This window comes from Schistosoma mansoni, assembly GCF_000237925.1.
Source record: "Schistosoma mansoni, WGS project CABG00000000 data, supercontig 0136, strain Puerto Rico, whole genome shotgun sequence".
NCBI lineage: Eukaryota > Metazoa > Platyhelminthes > Trematoda > Strigeidida > Schistosomatidae > Schistosoma > Schistosoma mansoni.
In genome coordinates this window covers 575,234-598,214 of record NW_017386039.1, presented here as the reverse complement: position 1 = coordinate 598,214, position 22,981 = coordinate 575,234, and the positions used below count along the sequence as shown (strand labels likewise).

The following is a 22,981-nucleotide window of genomic DNA, read 5'->3' as shown; positions in this document are numbered from 1 at the left end:
TTGAGAGTAGGTCCCTTGTTGTTCGCCCAACTTTGAGGTCGATGTGCCAGCTAATCTATTTGATCACAGACCTCCCTTCAGAGTTTCACACCGTCAGCTGAAATTAATGAATCAGACTGTACTTGTTGAGGAAAATCATTTATACAAACTAAGAAAAGAACAGCTCCCGGTGATGAACCCTGAGAGACTGCATTGTGATATTCTCTATCCTGAGAAAAAGCGAAGTTTATTGTGACTTCGAAAAGTTGATGATATAAATATGAAGTTAGCCAATTAGTTAGCAGTGACATTATACCTATCCATTTAAGCTTATTGATAAGATATATATGAATGACCTTATCGAAGGCTTTTTAGAAGTCAGTGTATGTGTTATCAACCATTCTCTTGTGATCGAGGATGATTGTCCATATATCCGCCTCAGTCAGCAGTTTGGTTATAAAAGAATGACCCTTTCTGAAACCTTGCTGTTGAGGTGAAAAGAATTTTATGGATAGTTAGAAGTCAAATAGACCATCGCATAACATGGGCTCTATAATCTTTGGGGATATTGAGAGAAGTGCTACTGATCTTTATCTTGAAAGTTCGTTGCTTCGACTTCCCTTGAAAATTGGTGTCGTATGAACCAGCCTCCAATTTTATTAGACCGTGCTTCGGCTTAGCAAATGTGAGAATATCATATTGGGCGATTTTGCCAAAATTGAAATCACTTCTCTCAGTAGCAGAGTGAACTGTATCCAGGCTAGATGTATCCTTGTTTAGATGTTGCAGTTTCTGGAACACCAAGCCAGAGATCGCGTTCACTTCTGAGATTCCTGTTGATTTGCAGATGAAGCTCCGGTCGTCATAGTTAAGATTGGTCGGTTGAAATATTTTAGAACACTGTTTTGTCAGGAGATCTTCGGGGTCATCGTCGTTGTTCATTGGACCACTAGGACATAACAATTAGTAAACTTCGGTTTCGGCTCGTCAAAAAGAGGTTGCATAACGGAATAAACTTTTCGTATTGGAGTTCAGTTTACTTATTAGCTTTGCTTGGTACTGAAGCCTGTCTTCCATCATCATCTTCGTGCAGTTGGTCCTTGCTTTTCTGAACCTCCATATGTGTTCTTGTACATGACTCGAATACGTTTATAGCCGTTGATCATAGAGGTCATAGTTAATCCAGGTAAGAGAGCACCCTTAATGGAATAGATATACATTGTCAGATCCCACCCGAATGACTCCCTAGTAGCGGAATGCAGAGAAGGCTCCTTGGGAGTCGTAGTAATTGTTCTGCGGTATGACGTGTAGTCCTATGGATATAACTAACTGGTACGGTATTCATCATTCCAAAAATTTGATGACAAAAATAGCCGATTGACTTGAGTTTTTTGCATTGAGCCCTAGACCTCCTTACCCATGTGCCTCCTGGCCTTCTGTCAAAGATTTACATCCTTTTCTCGAAACTGTGATAAGGCAGTGCCATAGTTCCCGAGTTCAGACCCTGATTTTTTTTCAAACCGAATCGGGAACAGGTGTAGAGTTTGTGAGCGATTCCCTATTTCTGTCCTTCTCCCACCCCCTAATGAGTTGAGATCTGTTTCGTGCCCTAGTCTGTTTTTTTAGTAACTTTCCGAAGTTCGAGGTTAACAAAGTAAATTAAGCAAACGAGCTACAGTCTTCCAAGTCGATGTTTATCAAACACGAAAAATGGGAGATTTCAGAAGAGAAGCTTGCAAAAGCCTAGTCTTGTAGACTCTTCATTTCACATTCGATGTGTCGATCATCGTAGACAATATTCAGCCCTTCCGTAACGAATGGTAAGCTGTGATTTATATACATTGAGACGGATTTTTGGCCCAGTTTATTCTATAGCTCTGTAACAACATCGATATCATCACAGCGTTAACAAAAGTCTTTTAATCCACCTCTTTGAACATCCGTCAAAGATTCTGTGTGCAAGGTAAAAGTTTACCAAGCCTGAATAATCTTTTGTGTTATCAAAGGCAGCATGGAATATTTTGTTATTACATCTATATCATCTGTAATTGATGTAATCTCGCCTAAGATCATTATTTGCTTGTGAAATTCTGGAGATTTATTCCCATTTTGATGTGTGACCCCTTTCCATCCAATCGATTTAACACAGGACTCACGTGCTAATCAAATGATGAAAAATCAGGACTGGTAATTAATAGGACATCAGTGTATGCTTGAAATTGTCAATCACTGGTAAGTGCTATACATCTTAATATTACGTGTGTTAGGTCTGTCTTACATTCTGTACTTACTCATTTCTTTTCCACTACTTTGCATATTGTTTTGCACCTCACAGAGCGTCCGGCAATAACACCGGCATGCAAAACAAATAGAAGAGAATGAAAACACCTGCGCACAAAAACAAAGTAAACAGGAAAACAAATAAGTAATGACCTTTTGTGGATAAATATTGTGCTAATAAATGTATATATATTGCGGAATAGGACATTTTAGTGTACTTAGTTGTGTGCATGTTGCGTAACACTGCAAAAAACGAAAATACAACCAGTAATGACGTCTCAAATTGGCGATGATAGAAAAGTATGGAAATCCTCGGTATATTCACGAGAAAAGGTTTTTCATTACTGCATGGCAAGCTGTTGAAAGTTCACTTATTTATAAATATGACAAGAATGAAAGATATGATCTGATGAGTTGTAAGATATAAATAATTATGTACACAATGTGAGGACAAAGTAAATTGTGATTAGAAACCTGAATGGATTGAGTGTTTCACTAAATGCTTGTTTCTCTAGTGATGTGCAAGTCCAGATTTAATTGAAGTAGACAGTCAACTCATTGGACCTATCAATACTCGGTCTCTAAGTGACATTCACTAACGCCCTACAAAATCTCAATTTCTAATAAAGCACTCTGTCTGCAGCAGTTTCTTTAAACTTGATAAGCTCTTAGAAACATTGGAAATAATCAACACTACCACCAAATCTACACTAGACACTACTATCCCCATTAAAATTGCTCACAAAACAATTATTCTCTATATCAACCAAAAGACTAGGTTTAGGCTGCGAGAACTAAAAAGGATGTATCATATATCAAAAGGCTTCAGTGCTCTGAACTAAATATATTCTGTACTTGAACGAACGCAACTTCAACACAACAAAGTCGGACAGACAAAGGAACGTGCTGCGCTCAATACTGCATCTTCCCCTTGTAAAACACATAAGGAAGAACCCAGATAACAACATTCACTCCATAATGCACGATGCTATGACGTATTATGGCCAAACTGTCATATGTGAACTCTTAAGTGAATGGTTTTCCCACAATGGTAATACATCTCATGCTTCAGATATTAATGTCAAGTGCGCAAATCAGGACAGAGAAACCTGGCCAGAAACTACAGATCTATGAATAATGGAAAAGGTGACACAAAATGAAATATCTGATCACCTACTTAGGGGAGATCTAATAGACCCGTCACAACACGGCTTCATTAGAACAAGGCCCTGCAGTACATGCCTGACAAACTTCCTTAACGAGGTCACTTGCACACATGACCAAAAGGAAGTAGTGATGATACTGTATTTCGAAACTAAGAAGGCTTTTGGTAAGATACCATATAACCTCCTAATCAACTGACTCCACTCAGTTGGAATTACAAAACCCATATAGCAATGGACCGTCTATTCTCTCGGACAGATACCAAATAACTAAAATTAACTCTACAACATCTACACTGCGACCAATAACCAGAAGTGTTGTGAAGAGTAGTGGATTGGGTCTATTGCTTTTTACAATCTACATCAACAATATGTGCAGGTGCTTTGACACACGTAAGACCTAACTATACGCTGATGGCTGGAAAATCTTCTATAAAAATAAGATATACAATGCACGTAGTGCTGTGCTCACAACCCAACAGGGGCTAAACAAGGTAGACAACTGATGTAAGCGCTGGGAGTTACAGCTCTACACAGAGAAATGCGGCCGACTATGCATTGGAGGCATGACTTTTAGAACTATAGCTTAACGATAACGTATGGCCAATAGTCAAATCAGTAACTGACCTTGGGGTACATTACTCACACAGTCTAAACTTCTCAGAACATATCTTAACTAAAGCATCTAAAATGCGGAGACTGCTTGGCTTCATTCTTCGTGATTTCTTCCAAAACGAAACTAAAATCATCCTCTATAAAATCTGTGTAAGACATATTGTTGAATACTGCCCGTTCTTATTTTCCAACTTGCGCTTGTCCGATATACTATGGGTGGGGGATTACGATGGGATTTCACCTGCAACATACTCAGGACTGACTCACTTATTGACTACAGTTCCCGATGCCGTATCTTGGAGCTTGAAACCCTTTGGAAAAGAAGGTTTAAGTACAATTTCATTCTGTACTCCAAACTCCTCAGTAACCTTACTTACTCCACTTGTAATATAGTTCTTGTTGAAGACTTACATGTATACGACGTTCGAGGTAAAGTGTCTACGGTGGAAGTTGAGAAACGTGGATTAAACACTCAGGAAAACTTCTTCCTCATCATGTATGCATTGATAGAGAGCAGTCTTTCCTCAAAAATACGCACGACAGATGAATTACATGTTTGTAGGACTTCATGATTAAGCCCTCTCTTGCACCGATATTACATTATATTATATTTCTGCATGGGCAGGTACACGCAATTTTACAGGCATGATCTACAACTTACAATACGACTGAACATATCTGCGTCCCATCCAGACATCATAAGCTCTCTATGTGTATCGAAAAAAAATTAGACTCTAAGCTCCGTTCGCCTTACTTTCCTACTTTGCAGTTGAATTGGATAATTCTCCCACCTTAATTTTTTACTTGTAGTAGACAGGTAACTTACTTGACATATCGATGCTGCTCAACTAAACTCGATCGCTAAAAGACGTTCACTAATGCCCTAAAAAGTCAAAAGAACCTCACAGTCGACTGCCTACTACAAGTGGTCTTGCATCTATGGAACCTGTAACCCATCAACCGGCTAGGATGGAACAAAGTAACATTAGCACCAGATTAATGTGAGTTCCTTCTTATCTATTCTTCGTCAGCTTTCTACTCTCCTGCATACTATGTTGCCTTGCCATTAATATTGTTTCACCGCTCGTCACCCTCTCTATAACTAATATATTTATACACTTTTCCGCCTACCTTGGTAAGCAACTATCCTACATCATACCCTTCCTAATGCATATGCTCTTATTGGCAACCTATACTTCATACTATAGTCAATTAAAGCATTGCATCGAATCCTTACCCATGGTCCCTAATTTGTAACTGCCCGATAAGCTTGTAAAATGGTACTTATAGAAATAGTATTTTCCAACAGGATGTGAAACAGAGAGCATTGTATGAGGTATGATATACATCCAAAAAATAGGCCTAAATGACCCTAATATCACAAAAGGAGGGATGGTGGAGTTACTGACCAGCAAGCATTGATGGTGAGGGCGATGACTTCAATCCACCCGTGTTTGAAGAGCAGAACATTTTGTTTGTATCAGGCTCTTCATGGTCGAGAACAAGTCAATCAGTCTGTTATATTGAGGTTGTTCTCCTCAGCCCACCATTCAGACCCATGTTTCTAATTTTATGCTGGGTTAGCTACTCTACTAAGATAACCTATATCATGCTAACTCTGACTTTTACATCAAAACTGTGTGGCAGGCATCGGATGTTTGAAAAACAGACAATAAAGGATATAGTTATTAGTTTTCTTAACACTTTGCTCTCTATATGCACTCTCTGCTCTAATAAACAGTCTTCCTTATTTCAACCTTGACTTCCCTTGCTTTATTTGAACTTAATCGACCTTGATAAATGTCACATCTCATTGTTCTTTGCTACTGCTTTTTCTCATTTAGAGCCCCTGATCACATTCCACTCTAGCAACAAGAGCCAGTATGAATTTTATCTAATAATTTATCATACCTCTGTCTGTTCCACTACTAAATGTTAAACATTGTTTATCGTTCATATCCAAGTGCCTTGCTGCTCCTCTGTTTCTCTTTGTTATTCAGAATTTCGCTCTGAGGGCAAAGCTATGGAACTTCTGACATCTGGGACAAACTGGACGTACGCGCCTTCATAAGTTCATAGTCCACACCGAACGCTCCACAAGTCAACGTTATAACAACTATCAACTTAAAGAGTTGCATTGCATAAATACATAGCAAGACCAGAATTGCAACAAAATCATGCTGAGATTGGATCTGGTGTGTAACGTGGCCGCGATGCCACTTTGGAAGATATTTTGAAGACTACACGGTATATGTGAACGTATGAAATAATAATAACTTTTATAGATTATGTTTACTTGACAACCCTGCTAGGGATGCATACTGTGAACCCGTAAATGTTGTAAATTTTAAATCATGCCCGTAAAAATGGCGTGCACCTACCCTTGCGGATATATATTATATTATATCTCATATCATCGACTGAAATCTTCAAGGAAACGTTTATTGTTACATTCTTCCAGTGCAACCACGCAGATTCTCAGCATTATATTCTCCCACCGTTAGCAAACAGTGGTCACACCGTTTCGTCTTTCATGTTTAGGGCTTGCGACATGAAATATGACGAGGTTAGACCGCGTGCAAATGTGTGAAAAGCAAGCACAACAGCCATTCAGGAGTGCGCTACAACAAAAACTGGCCAGTGAATACTGGCTCGTCAATTCATGAGTCATGGCCTATTTTCCGCCTAATCTACGGATAACAAACTAGCGATTGCCTCGTGATTTTCTTTAATGTATGTCCTATTCACTTCCAACGTCTTTCCCTAATTTCCTCCTCAGCTAGAATCCTGTTTGTCCTCTCCCATAAAACGCTGTTGCTGATAGTATCCGGACAGTGAATGTTAAGTATTTTGCGTAAACAACTGTCTATACATACTTTTACCTTCTTGACGATGGATGTTGTAGTTTTCCACGTTTCAGCTCCGTACAGTAGGACTAACTGTCTTGACGTTCGTATTGAAGAAATGTGGTCTTTGCTTTGGCAATCCTCGCTTTTACATCTGCATCAGATCCTCCTTGCTCATCAATGATGCTTCCTAGGTACGTGTATGTTTCCATATCTTCCAGAGTTTCTCCATCGAGTGTGATTGGGTTGGTGTTCTACGTGCTTTTGTTCATGATCATGCTTCTTCCTTTGTGGATGTTAAGGCCTACTCATGCAGAGGCTGCTGCTACATTTGCTGTCTCCACCTGTATTTGTTCGTGTGTATGGCATAGAAGGGCCAGGTCATCTGCGAAGTCCAAATTTTGATTCCGAGTTGTCCATTGTATTCCGTTTTCCCTTAAATGTCGAGGTCTTCAGTAGAACAGTAAGGGGAGAGTGAGCAGTCTTGTCCGACTCCGGTTCTCACTTGAAATGCATCTGTCAGCTGTCCTCGATGGACGAATTTTCACTGTAGTCCGTCGTATGAATTCGGTATGATGTTGACGATCTTCTCAGGTGCTCTATAATGTCGAAGAGGTTTCCATAGTGTTCTCTGGTCCACACTGTCAAACGCCTTGTCATAGTCAATGAAGTAGATGTATGGTGACGAGTTCCACTCAACTGGCTGTCCAACAATGATCCGTAGTGTCGCGATTTGGTCTGTGCACGACCGATCCAGCCTGCCGATCTTGAAGTTAGGTGTCTACTGAGTCTTTCATCCGGTCCAGCAACACACTGTTGAAAACGTTTCCTGGTGCTGACAACAAAATGATGTCTCTGTAATTCTCACATCTGCTCGGATCCCCTTTCTTTGGTATCTTGATGAGGCATCCTTTTTTCCAGTCCATTGGCACTTGTTCCTCTTCCTAATTTTCTTGAATAGAAGGTGAAGCATGTTTGCAGTTACTTCACTGTCTGACTACAGTGCTTCAGCTGGTATATTGTCAGGTCCTGACGCTTTCCCACTCTTGATTTGTCTGATTGCCATCTTGGCTTCTTCGATCGTTGGCGGAGTGACAGATTAAGGAAGGCCAGTGTGTGCTGCTTCGATACCCGGTGGATTCAATGAAGCTGGTCTATTCAGCAATTCCTCGAAGTATTCTGCCCATCATTTCCTCCGTTTTTGAATCTCCGTGATTTTCTTTCCTTCTTTGTTAAGGACTGGTCTCTGCCTGCCAGCTTCTTCGTCGTATCATATAGTTGTTTCATGTTTTCTTCCCTTGCAGCTTTTTCCACTGTCGTTGCTAGCTCTTCTACGTATTTCTGGTCGTCAATTCTGATGCCCATCGTCACTTTCTTGTTTGCTTTAGTGTGTTCGGCTTGTGAATTGACTTTCTCTGCTCTTGCTCGACTGTTGCTAATTGCTATTTTCTTTTTCTTCCTTTTTAGAATCTTTTCAAGGGTTCCCATAGAGATCCACTCTTTATGATGATGCTTCTTGAGGCCCAGAACCTCTTAACACGTTGATGTTAGTGCTTCTTTGATCTCCTTCCAGTTGTCCTCCATCATAGTTTCTTCTTTCAGTAGATTTTGTGGGGTTTAATCTTGGTGATCTGTGCTATGTCAGCTCCTCTTCTTGTTCTCACGTCTTCCATTGTCCTTCGGAACTTTTTGTTGATACAAATATGATCTATCTGGTTCTCTGTGATGTGGTCCGGCGAGATCCATGAAGCTTTGTGTATGCGTTTGTGTGTAAATATTGTGCCGCCTATGACCAATTTGTTGAATGCACATAGATTTGTGAACCTCTCCCCATTTTCATTTCTCTCTCCTAGTCCATGTCGTCCCATTATATTTTCATATCCTGTGTTGTCCACCCCGACTTTAGCATTTAGGTCTCCTATCAGGATGGTAAGGTCCCTTCTTGAGCACTTAGCTATGATTGATTGCAGCCCCCTCATAAAACTGATCTTTGTCTCCATCGTTGCTATCATTGGTGGGTGCATAACAATGGATAACATTCACTGTGATCCCTTCCTTCTTTATTTTGAATGATGCTTTGGTAATTCTGGATCCATGAGATTCCGATCCTACAAGTGCATTTCGTGCTTATCTGGACAGCATTAGAGCAACTCCCTGAGTGTGTGGAGCAATTTCCTCTTCGTGACCGGAGTACAGCAGCATCTCTCCCGTACCTAGCTTTTGCTGTTCAGCTTGTGTCCAGTGGGTTTTGCTGATTACGAGAACTTCTAATTTGTATCTCCACATTTCCATTGCTATTTGACTGGTCTTCCCTGTCTCCCACATGGTCTGGACGTTCCATGTACCTATAAAAATTGTTTCTCTGGGTGTTAGAAGGGGCATCGACCTCGTGACTTTCGAAGAATCTCGGCTTTCATCATGAGGCGTCATAATTATTCCTTCAACTCCCAGGGCAGAGTTTAAATGGTATGAATTATTTTTTCTGGTTAACGTTTTTAGAGAGTTAGTTTTTCTACTGAATGTGGTCGCTAACCCCATGCCCAGTCCTCCTCCTTTACCCCGGCTTGGGACCAGCAGTAACTGTAGAAGAGCTACAGGCAGAGTTAAACATAAAGTGTTGCATTGCATAAATACTTAGCAGGACCAGAATTCCAACACAAATATGCTGAGATCGGATCTGGTGTGTAACGTGGCCGCGATGCCACTTTGGTAAAGATTTTAATGACTGTACTCAGTGTAACACTAAAGCATAAACCTGGTCATTACTGCTCCATGATATCTGCTAGAATGTACTGTAATTTACTTTTATTAATTTCATCCATCCAACGACCCTACTTGGGAAGTACACCGTGAGTCAACTAATGTTGTAATTTTCAGATAATGCCCATAAAAATGGCGTGTACCTGCCCTGGTAGAAATATTAAACAATGATAGACACGTATTCATTGAATTAGTGTTGAGGCAGACGAGTACATAGTCAACAGCAACATGCGCACCCAGGAAATGGTCACACTACTGAGTGTTTAACCTGGTTCGTTGTGGATCATTACTAACTGTCGCAATGGGTCTTTTACACACTAAATCTCTTGGATGATCTAAAATCAAAACAATCCAGGTGACGTTTGCTATTTTGCTGGATGGTTTACTATGTTTTTGGTACTTTTTAACATATACATGCTTTTTCAATTAGATTAGCTGAATATATTTCATGTAAAGCACTCCCCAGACCGTTTTTGGTTTAAGATATATTTGATGGCTGCAAATGACATACTGCTGTGAGAGTATAAAATTTTCAGGGAAATTACATTGGATTAAAAATTATTTTTCATCAATTTTATCAATCATCTCGTACTAATCTTTGAGGATCATGTGGTTAGAACTAACACCACTACAATACCCTCCCACTAAAATCAACGTGCCGTTGGTTCGACACCGAATTGGGTGGCATTGTTGCTCGACGGAGGTTACCAGAAGGATCAACAGAATCCTCCAGATATTGATAAACTGGAAGAAAAGTCGAAAATGCGGTAACAACTGATCGAAAAATACATGTATCAATGTCAAAATGTTTGATTTAATTCGCAACATGCTCAAAATGAAAATCTACGTGAATATTAGTTGAGCGCTATAAATGTGTACTTATTGCAGTGAAGAATGATTTAGTACAGAGACATTCTAACGCGTTATATGAGGATGTACAGCAATAACCATTGGTTAAGAGCTTAATTCATGAGTAATATAAGTATCTTGTGCGTAAAAATAGAAAAACAACCAATGCTGCGTCGGTGTTCTTATTGGTATTGTCTTTGATCCCAAATCGAAAGTCAGCTTGTGAATTTTGGACAGATAGATAAACACAATTCGTTAAATCTGAGTGGGTCCGTAAGAAACATGATCTAGACTCGATGCCTTGATGTGCAATAAAACAATTAATCACATTCATGCATAATGGTTGATGGTTTATACAAGCCATTTGCAAGCACTAAACCATGGAAATTATGGAGATCAATTTGTATGAACTTAAGTGATAATAAGACTTTTAGGCCAATTAAGCTTATGTGACACAAATATAGGCGACATTGTGTAGTACAATGCTTCCGGCTAAATCAATCTTCATAGGATGATGAACAATGAGTTCTGCTTGTGCGATTAACAGGGGGGGGCACTAATTGTAACCAAAGGGTTACAACTCCCAATTCATGGCTATGATCATGGCATGAACCTTTATCAGTGTTAGGGTAAAGTCGACATTGATTCTTTTCAGCTTGCAGGAGATTTGGTCGCCTGCTTATACTGATGGTTTGCATGCATGATTGCGTTCCTAAACCTCCAATCAGACTGACAAGGTTTTCTCAGTTATCACTCTTTCAGCTTTGAGGATTGTGTGGTTAGAAGCAGTACCACTACATAGGTTCCTAATTTGTTTATGCAGTGAAACTGCAATTAGTGATTTAAACCATTTCCAGATTCCTAAGATGTTCATCGTTAAGCACTTTATACGGATAAGCCCCATGATTTGTAGATTTTGGTTCTGTTTTGGATTCAAGAAGATGTTTTGGATAAGTTTGTATCCTAGCTTCGGACTTTAATACTGAGTATATTTCTCGGTGCAAAGTGAGAGCTGTGGTCAGGATCCTTTAGAAAAACTCACCAATTTTGCTAGATTGATTTTGATGCTCAGCTTTTTGGTAGGTTTTCGTCACAGGGCTGTAACGGTTCGCGTCTGGCCTGAAGATTCTGCAGTCTCAAGTAGTGTGCAGGGAAGCGCTCGTGAGATAAGAAGGAAAAAAGGAGAACAAGAAAAGAAGTGTGCTGAAGGCTAAGTGAGTATACAGAGTGAACATATGTTCTTCAATTAAAACAATCGCTTGCAATCAGTAGTAATATGGGATCGTGACAATTTAGTAACTACAACTGGAAAGTCTGATATAACAAGTAATTGCATATGCGCCAGCTAGTTAAACATAACATTTTATAAAGCAGCTAAGTACGTACGAACCAATCGTTTTCTGATGGTCAAATAAACGTCGTAGAAATGTAAGTAATCCTGATTTTGTAGAGGCACATGACTCCTCAAAGTAAACGGTCTATTAGGCGTGCAACACTTTAAGGCTTAAAAATAACTTCTGGCTGAGGGTCATTTGTAAACCGTCATGGTTATCGTAAAGAACGTTATTTACCTGTAGTTTTATGTCCATCTACTCTCCCTGTTTTTCATATCATTTGTTCCTCAAATGTAGTGTTTGTTGGCTACATGTGAAAGGGGATGGATTTTGGCAACTTTTGGAAGCGTCGTATAGAAGAATGGAAAGGAAAGGATAATGAATACTTAAAAAACTGTATCTGTTATCTGAAGAAAAATAAAAAAACATAGGTCGTCGTTTCGTTCGCTTTTCAGTTAGAATTGACTGCGAGATAATGCTGGCTGATATCGCGAGACCAATGCCCCTTCTACCGGACAAAGCAACAATTAATATAGGTACATGGAATGTTAGGACGATGTGGGAGACCGGGAGGAATAGTCAAGTTGTTACGGAAATGAGAAGGTACAACTTGGCGGTTCCCGGAATCAGTGAAATTGATTGAACCCAAGATAGACAGAAAAGGATAGATTCAGGAGAGACGCTGCTCTACTCTGACCATGAAGAAGAAAGTGCTCCGCACCCTCAGGAGGTTGCTCTGATACTGTTTCTAAAGAAGCATGAAATGCATCTATAGGATGGGAATTTCATTGGCCCATAATGATCAAAGCACCCTTCAAAACAAAGGTGGGAATAACAACGAATATTATATGTTGTTATGCACCACCGATGATAACAGCGACGAAAATAAGTATCAGCTTTACGAGAGGCTGAAATCAATCACGGTGATGAGAGATGTAAACACCAAAATCGGAACAGACAATACCTGGTATGCAAATGTCATGGGACGACATGGACCGAGAGAAGGGAACGAGGATATTTAGAGATTCGAGAATTTGTGTATATTGAACAAAATGTTTGAAGTCAGCACTATATTTCCACACAAACGCATACACAAGGCTACATGGGTATCACCAGACCACACCATACTAAGAAGAACCAGATCGGTCATATCTTCATCTCTAGAAATTTCAGAAGGACAATGGAAGACGTGAGAACAAGAAGAGGTGCTGACATAGCTTCAGATCACCACCTGGTTGTGACCAAGATGAAACTGAAGCCAAAGAAGCATTGGGCAGCTGGAAAAACAGCATTACAATGGTTCAATGCATCCTTTCTTTCGAGATTCTGACAAGCTCAAAGAATTCAAGATAACTCTCAACAACAGGACCCAAACCCCATAGGACCTACTGAAAGAAGAAACTATGATGGAGGACAACTGGAAGGAGATCAAAGAAGCACTAACATCAACGTGTTAAGAGGTTCTGGGCCTCAAGAAGCATCATCATAAAGAGTGGATCTCTATGGGAACCCTTGAAAAGATTCTAAAAAGGAAGAACAAGAAAATAGCAATTAGCAACAGTCGAGCAAGAGCAGAGAAAGTCAATTCACAAGCTGAACACACTAAGGCAAACAAGAAAGTGACGATGAGCATCAGAATTGACGACCAGAAATACGTAGAAGAGCTAGCAACGACAGTGGAAAAAGCTGCAAGGGAAGAACACATGAAACAACTATATGACACGACGGGGAAACGTAGTAAACCAGAGAGACCAGTCGAGGAGAAAGGAGGCAAGTCAACCACTGAGATTCAAGAACCGAAGCACAAGTGGGTAGGACATTTTCAGGAACTCTTGAATAGGCAAGGTTCATTGGATCTACCGGACATCGAATCAGAACACAGACCTTCCAATGGCTGTCACCGAACCAACGACCTTTTTGAACACAATTTAACCTCATTTCTGTTATTAATCTTTTTTTTTTTTACTTAATCGTAAAAGTAGACCGGATTATCCGTAAACTAAGTTGAGTATATAACTAGTTTATTCCGTATTATCTTAAGTTATTCGTGTTATAGTAACCACTTTTCGTGCTAACTTTATTGCTATATTTGTCACATACCTCATGTCAGACTCAATAGAAACCCATAATCTGGAGGATTTGTCACCAGTGGTGATAGACACTGTTATAACTACGAAATCCCGACTTCCAGAATTTGATCGTAGTGATCCTGAGTTGTGGTTTGCTCAACTAGAGCATTATTTCACGAGACACAATATCAAATCTGAAGGGATTCGCTATAGAGACTTGTGTTCTATCCTTCCTCCTTCAGTTGCCAAAGAAGTCCGTGACTTGATTTTAGATCCACCATCACCACAACCATACACCATCTTAAGACGAGAGATAATAAACCGTTTATCATTATCAGATAGTCAAAGAATCCAAAGACTTTTTCAAGGTGAAACACTAGGTGATCGGTCGCCGTCACAGTTTTTGCGTCACCTCCAAGTGTTAATGGGTGATAACACGGTGGGTGAAGCAGTCCTAAAACAAGGATGGATACAAGCTCTCCCATGCTACGTCCAACACTGTTTGGATGCACAAGATCCTAAAACCTCATTATCTCATTTAGCGCGTATAGCCGATAGAATAATGGAGAGAGGTCCTCCAACTGGACCAGGCACAATAAATCACACACAAAAAGTAGAATCAGCAAAAGACCCCGTCATAGAAGGACTCATTGCGAGTGTTAAGAGTCTCACTGAGGCTGTCACCAGAATGCAAATGGGTCATAGAAACAGTAGCAGATCACCACAACGACCACGATCCAAGTCACAAAACAGGTCACAAATGTCCAGACAACCTGGGCAGTTTTGTTGGTACCACTGGAAGTTTGGCGTCAACTCAACCAAGTGCATGCAACCATGCGCCTGGCCTAAGCGTAATTCTAAGACAGCGGGAAACGAGTAACCCCTCCCCAGGTCGCGACGACTGAGGAGGGGCGCCAAAACAGTCGCTTGTTTTATGTTAGAGACAGAAACTCTGGCTTGAATTTCTTGGTGGATACTGGCGCTGCTCTTAGCATCATCCCTCAAAATAAAACTGAGATTAGTCGAGAAACATCATCAATTACACTTCAAGCTGCAAATAAAACTAAAATTGCGACATTTGGGCAGAAAAACTTAACCCTAGATTTGGGGTTCAGGAGGCAATTCCCTTGGGTTTTCACGGTAGCCGACTTAGATCTGGCAATACTGGGGATGGACTTTCTAGAGAGATACGAATTTCTAGTTGACACCAAGAAACGGCGACTAACACCAAAAGGAACTTCGTATTACACAAAAGGCAAAGAAAGTCACATCAGCTCTCTTAACTTGATTCAAACTCCTCCAGTAACAACAGCGAAATTCCAAGATATACTCGCGGAATTTCCAAACTTAACTAAACCAAACCCACAGCCTTCTAAAGACAAACTAAAAGTAAGTCACACTATCGAAACCGAAGGTGCACCGGTTTTTGCAAAACCCAGGAGACTAGCACCAGATAAGCTCAAAATCGCTAGGGCCGAGTTTGATTATATGCTACAACTGGGTATTATCCGTCCCTCTGATAGTCATTGGGCATCCCCTTTGCATATGGTCCCAAAGAAAAATGAAGGTGACTGGCGACCGTGCGGGGATTACAGAGCCCTCAATCGTCAAACCGTACCAGATAGGTACCCAATACCGCATATCCAAGATTTCACAAACGGTTTACAGGGTATGAACATATTCACTAAAATTGACTTAGTCAGGGCATATCACAATATCCCAGTGGCTGATGAAGATATCCCCAAGACAGCTATTACAACACCCTTTGGCTTATTTGAGTCTATACGCATGCCATTCGGCCTGAGAAATGCGGCACAGACATTTCAAAGATTCATAGACAATCTACTTCGAGATATGCCATTTGCGCAGGGGTATATAGACGACTTGTTAATTGCCAGCCCCGATTTGCAATCACACGAACAGCATGTAAAAACAGTGTTAAAAAGACTGGATGAACATGGAATAAACATACATCAAAGTAAGTGTGTTTTCGGTGTTCAAACTTTAGAATTTCTCGGTCACACAATAAGCCCAGAAGGGATTAAACCGATCAAAAAAGAAGTAGACACCATTAAACAATATCCCATACCTAGTTCTCTAACACAACTGAGAAGTTTTCTAGGTCTAATTAACTTTTATCGCAGATTCATACCAGGTTGTGCACAATTAATGCAACCTTTGACAGATTCACTAAAGGGAAAACTAAAAGAATTCAAACTGTCTTCTGACGCTGTCGAAGCTATTAAACAGCTTAAAGATAAACTAGCTCAAGCAACTACGTTGATGTATCCGAATTCTCTTTCCCCACTTGCTTTGATGGTGGATGCTTCAGATAAAGCAGTAGGCGGTACCCTTAACCAACTGGTTAAAAACGCCTGGAAACCAATTGCTTTCTTCTCAAAAAGACTCGCTCCAGCAGAGACAAGGTATTCTACCTTCGGGTGAGAACTTCTTGCAATCTACCTAACCATTAAACACTTCCGACACATGTTAGAAGGCAGGGAATTTATAGTCTTTACGGATCACAAACCACTAACGAATGCACTAAAAGCGAGAGCTGATAAATACTCACCTCGAGAAGTCCGACACCTTGACTATATATCACAGTTCACAAGCGATATCCGACATGTCAAAGGTCAGGACAATCAGGCGGCAGATGCTTTATCTAGGCTAGAAATAAACGTGCTACAGCAGTCTACAGTAAACTTCGAGACGTTGAGAAACGAACAAGAGCAGGATCTAGAATTACAAAACCTGCTTAAAACAAACAATTCAAGTCTTAATTTAAAACAGTTCCCATCACCTGTCGATGGTATTCTAATCTACTGTGACACGACCAAGGCAATGCCGCGACCTTTCGTTCCCAAAAGTATGCGAAAGTTGATATATAATAACTTTCATTCTTTGTCTCATCCTGGCGCAAAAGCTTCAACAAAACTAATCAATGCCAGATATATATGGCCGAATTTACAGAAGAATGTACACAAATGGGTTAGAGAGTGTTCAGCATGTCAACAATCAAAGATAAATCGTCACACAAATTCACCCATAGGTGTTTTCTCGCAACCAGATGCACGTTTTGCCCATGTGCATATCGACTTGGTAGGTCCTTTACCACGTTCAAACGGTTTTAATTATCTTTTTACATGCATAGATCGATTTACCAGATTCCCTATAGCCATCCCGATAGCGGACATCACAGCGGAAACAGTAGCCAAAGTTTTCATGCAGAACTGGGTAACCATTTTTGGTACACCTATAACAATAACGACGGATAGAGGAGCGCAATTCGAATCCGAACTATTTAATAACTTGGCTAAACTTCTAGGCTCCAATAGGATACGCTGCACTGCATATCATCCTCAGGCTAATGGGATGGTAGAACGTTTTCACCGTCAGCTAAAAACCGCTCTTATATCTCACTCAAACCCCAATCAGTGGACAGAATTCCTACCGTTAGTTATGTTGGGAATACGAACATCTGTCAAAACTGACGCACAGTGTTCAGCTGCGGAACTGTTTTTCGGAACAACTCTGAGACTACCAGGTGAATTTATTAACCCTAATACTAACAGTCAAAAACTTAATATAGAAAATTATGTAGATCCACTACGAGATCACATGTCTAAACTTAAGCCGATTAATACTCGTGAACAATCGCGCGCCGTATATATACCTAAAGACCTAAGCAATTGCACGCACGTATGGATAAGATGTGACAAAATAAAAGCACCACTCAGTCCTCCATTTGAAGGTCCTTTCAAAGTCGTCTCAAGAAAAGCTAAATATTTCGTGATAGAAAAACATGGAAACATCGACACAGTAAGTATTGATAGGCTAAAGCCGGCTTATCTAGATCATGAACCACCATACGTGTTGTTAGATCGTTTAACTGACAAATCCATTACGGGATCAAAATATAAAGATGATAAATCTTTACAAATGACTAAAACGGTTCGCTGGGCACATCCGATTAGTCAGTCAAGGATGTTGACAGTTTCGACTGCAGGATAAATCTAACCACGTAGCTAATCAGACCCTGCATCTACTTAAAAATAATTTTTTTTCTTCATTCCGTCTTACATACAACTCCCCAGAACTTTTACCTTTGATATATAAGTGTTATGTTAAATATTTTTTTTTTAAATACTGGACACATAAGCTAGGTATTCCGGAACGATGGCTGAGGATTTTATTCAAACTCGTACAACTTACACTGGCAAATACAACGAATTCAAAAAGCAACCCAGGCGAGTTTTATAATTTCTTTTTCTGGTTAATCAACTATACTGGCTATACATATATACTATATGAACTAATTCTAAAAGTTTTCGGTCGAAGATATGTTTAGTAGCTTGATACAATTACTATGGTCAAATACTTATTAAAGTTCTCATCATTTTTTTTAAATTTCTGACATTTAAGAATCAATAACCGTGAAGATATGGTACAGTACGTTACTGTAAGGTTACTATCTTAGCCGCGTTGATTCCACATACCTAATTTTATACACAACGTATAAAGGAACTGTTAAGTAATCATAAAATTGAACTGACGATATGACTATCGTGGCTATGTTAACGTTAAACCAATTATTATTAGTGGCCCATACAAAACCCTGGAACTTAACACTAGCGTTATAAAAAAGACATGTTATGTCAATAGCTTATATATATACTTTTTTTCTCGGTTTAATAATAACGTAAAAAGAGTATTTGACACAACTGTACTTGATCCGCATACTCAACACAATTTTTTTGCTTCTTAACCGTATATTCGTTTCCGTTTTGTGGATTACTCTGATGCACCCTTGGTTACGCACCTAGTTGTAAAAAGCGGCCATCACTGGCTCAAGGTAATGCACTTGATCGATTTTGTTAAAGAGTCCAACTTCTAGCAAGTTCACCCTTTGACATATATGCATTACAAAAGTTTTTTTTTCTTTGTTGCTGTTTTCATGGTTCTTCGTGCATAAGATATCTACACTATGTTTATTTCCTTCCAGAATACCAATCCGTTCTGGAGGCCAAGCACTTACATGAACGGAACAATTATCAATTGCATTTATGTATTTCCATTTTGTATCTTATTATTTTATGCAGGCAGTGGAGCAGTTCTTCAGGTTTGCTTGATTTTCACCATTACCTTTGAAGTAGACTCTTCTTTACTTTTTACTTGAGGGCGACTCAAGAGGCAGGTGAGTAAACACCTGATAGCCGGTCTGAGCATGGAAAAATCGTACCTCACCAACATGGTGTTGGGTATTTCGCTCGCGGCACTTTCTCAGATATTCTTATTCCACATTCTCACACTTTCTCTTGTAAGTACGCAGCAAACCGTCAGCGATAGTTGTAGAAAAGATCACATGCTACAAAGATGACAAGCTGGTAAATGAAGAGACATCCATGGACTATCATTGAAAGCGTTAGTTGTAACTGATTGTAAGTCAAATAGTGAGCGAGTTGATAATTTCGCCTTGGGATGAGAAATAGAACTAAGGTGTTTTCGATAGATAGGTTAATCGAACCGACGTTCCTACGGAAGTCGATTCTAGGGGGAAGCTAATGTAACAGCTCAGGTTGGTTGGTTAAGAGTTGACCCCAAACAATTAAGCATATGCCAAAACAGTATTGTTCAAGTATTCATTCACTTCCTTACCTTTTGTAAGCGTTATATTCTCTACTATCTTATATGGAATGTTGAGAGCCTTTGTTTGTCTGAACAGATAATCCCACGCTCAACTGTGACTGCGCGAAGATCGAAATAAAGACCTATTCACTACTTCTCTGGTTTCTTCTATCAATAGCACGAGGGTTACCTATAGGCACGAAAAACTCAGGATGGCAATCAGATAACTCAAGTGTTAGAAATAGCAGCACCTGACAGAATACCAGTCGAAGCACTGTAGTCAGACATTGAAGCAACTTCAAATATGCTTCACCTTCTATTCAAGAAGATTTGGGAAGAGGAAAAAGTGCCAACGAACTGGAAGGACGCCTCATCAAGATAACAAAGAAAGGAGATCTGAGCAAATGTGAGAGGCATCACACTACTGTCAGTACCAGGAAAAGTTTGTTGGGACCAAAAATGACACGCACTGGAGATGGCGGGTAGGCCAACCCGCTTTAATCAGATAAAAATAAATTACAGGCATGTGATGAGTAAGATAAAAAGTGTACACTCATATGAAAATAGTCAGGGTTAATAAGTAAATAATTAACAAAGTCAAAACGTGACTCAAGATGGATAGGTGAATTGGCTTCTGCAGAAGCTAGAGTAAAGTAAATGGGCTTGACATATCAACTGACACCACAAGTTCTCAACAGAGTGTTGCTGGACCGGATGAAAGACTCAGTAGACACCTAACTTCAAGATCGGCAGGCTGGATCGGTCGTGCACAGACCAAATCGCGACACTACGGATCATTATTGGACAGCCAGTTGAGTGGAACTCGTCACCATACATCTACTTCATTGACTATGACAAGGCGTTTGACAGTGTGGACCAGAGAACACTATGGAAACCTCTTCGACATTATAGAGCACCTGAGAAGATCGTCAACATCATACCGAATTCATACGACGGACTACAGTGAAAATTCGTGCATCGAGGACAGCTGACAGATGCATTTCAAGTGAGAACCGGAGTCGGACAAGACTGCTCACTCTCCCCTTACTGTTCTACTGAAGACCTCGACATTTAAGGGAAAACGGAATACAATGGACAACTCGGAATCAAAATTTGGACTTCGCAGATGACCTGGCCCTTCTATGCCATACACACGAACAAATACAGGTGGAGACAGCAAATGTAGCAGCAGCCTCTGCATGAGTAGGCCTCGACATACACAAGGGAAAACACAAGATCCGCAACTACAACACAACGTGTATCAACAGAATCACACTCGGTGAAGAAGCTCTGGAAGAGATGGAAAGTCCCGCGTATCTGGGTAGCATCATCAATGAATGAGGATCTGATGCAGGCAGGAAGGTACGGGTTGGCAAAGCAAGGGCAGCATTCCTACTGTTGAAGAACATGTGGAACTCAAGATAACTGCCAACTAATATCACAGTCACAATCTCCAATACGAATGTCAAGACAGTTCTGCTGTACGAAGCTAAAACATGGAGTACTACAACCACAATAATGAAAATGCAAGTATTTATAAATAATTTTCTACCCAAGTTACTCAATGTTTGTTGGGCAGATACGATCAGCAACAGCCTACTGTGGTAGAGAACGAACCAGCTTCCATCTGAAGAAAAAATTAGGAAAAGCCGTTGGAGGTGAAAGCTGGAAACCACTGCTCAAGAGAATGTTTTTGGTCGGTCTGTGCTCCCTGACGAATGTTGACAGGCTTACGTAGTTGCATATTATCAAACTTAGCCAATCCGTTTACACCGAAATTTTTGTGTTAATGGTGGTATGCACTCGCCTTAAGACAGGTTTCATTTGTGTCCCGTCCTACAAATGTCAGTAGTTGGGAGTTGTATTACAATCTGCCACACTCCTACCGGTATTCGAAGTCCATTTAACAGATACACAAACAGCCTGCCCACCCGTATTGCTACAATTATAGTGGTGTCAAACACATATATTTGCGTTGAGTACCATTTAAATTATACATGTCAGTTTTTAATTGGAAATCAAAATAGTCAGTGATTGGAGTCCAATGCAATAGGAAACTACAATCACTGGTGATATTGCAAATGGAAGTAACAACAAATAACGGTACTATATAGATATTAAGAAAGCATATAGTTAAACAAGGGGAAGTTTGCATGTAGCAGATGGAGTGAGGAAGTTATAGGACGGAATTAGAGGACTCGTAACGAGGAATGCGTAATAAATAAACGGCATTATCAGTCAGAATAGGCAGACAAAGAACGGCACATCGTATGATTTTACAACTATTCATATTAAGCAATCGCAGTAATGCAGTGATAGAAGTTTGAGAGGACATGGTTTATAATGTGAATGGTCGTCCAATCAAGGACTTCCATCGTGTCGCTTTTTTTAATTACGGCGCCTGCTTGAATACCTGGGCTACCTGTTTCTGCCATCTAAATATTTCAACAAGTTGTCTGGTTTTTCAGTTTGTTTTAACTTCTCATTATGTTTATTGATCGCATAAGCTATACAGGCGCGTTTATGAAAAGCTTACGTGCCTTATCCCACGAATTTCCGTCTCCTGCGATAAGGTCTCAACAAGTACGGAGCTAACACGGAAATTACTCACAAAAAGGTCGTGTGTGACTGACCCTAAGCAGTTGTTATTTGGGCATTGTAGTCACGCCCTCAGGTCAATAAGACCGACTTTAAAGTAATTTCCTTTTCAGGTACCACTAGAAGAACCCTTCAATAGTGTGGGCGATCGGAAGTGAAAACCGCCCTCATACGTCTAGCAGCACTCAAGATCACCATATTCTTAACCAAGTTCCCTTTTCAATTCTTATTATTCCTCCTACCCTGACTATCAACTTCGGGCATTGATCTCCTACCACAAGGTCCACTTATCAACTTAGAATACGCAGATGACATAGTCCTGTTTGGGGAAGACGCTGATAAAATGCAGAGTCTTTTGGTAGCACTGAGTAACAATACCAGAATGTTTGGGATGCGTTTCTCCCACTCCAAATGCAAGTTGTTGCTCCAGGACTGACCTGCGTCGGCACATGAACTAAGGATAGATAGTGAAGTAGTCAAACGTGTCGACAACTCCACTTATCTTGGAAGTCTGACCAACCCTAATGGGTTGGTGTCTGACGAGATCTCTGCACAGATTAAAAAGGCGCACTTGATTTTTGTCAACTTATGTCATCTATGGCGAAGGCGAGATATCCGTCTATCAATTAAGGGACGAGTATACTTCTCAGTAGTTCCTTCTGTCTTACTTTACGGCTGCGAAACATGGTCATTAAGGGTAGAAGATACTCGTAAGTTGCTAGTATTTAACCACAGATGTCTTAGAAATATTGCTCGCATCTGCTGGGACCACCAGGTAAGTAATAGTGAGGTTAGACTCAGGGTACTAGGGAATGATGGTGAATCAGTTGATGAGGTGGTGAATCTTCATCAACTGAGAT

General features: G+C 40.2%; 2 protein-coding genes across 2 annotated transcripts in view; one reads left to right on the top strand and one right to left on the bottom strand.

The window, feature by feature from the left end:
• The window catches only part of Smp_066420 (hypothetical protein), a gene marked incomplete at both ends in the record, with an annotated part of 81,733 nt that overhangs the window by 45,298 nt on the left and 13,454 nt on the right, over positions 1 to 22,981 (top strand). The gene's annotated exons all lie outside the window — the stretch shown is intronic.
• Smp_037690 (hypothetical protein) lies at positions 7,466 to 8,459 on the bottom strand. The gene has a single exon (XM_018789308.1). The coding sequence runs from the start codon at positions 8,369 to 8,371 to the stop codon at positions 8,042 to 8,044; it is 330 nt and encodes a 109-aa protein (XP_018646482.1). The 5' UTR covers positions 8,372 to 8,459; the 3' UTR covers positions 7,466 to 8,041.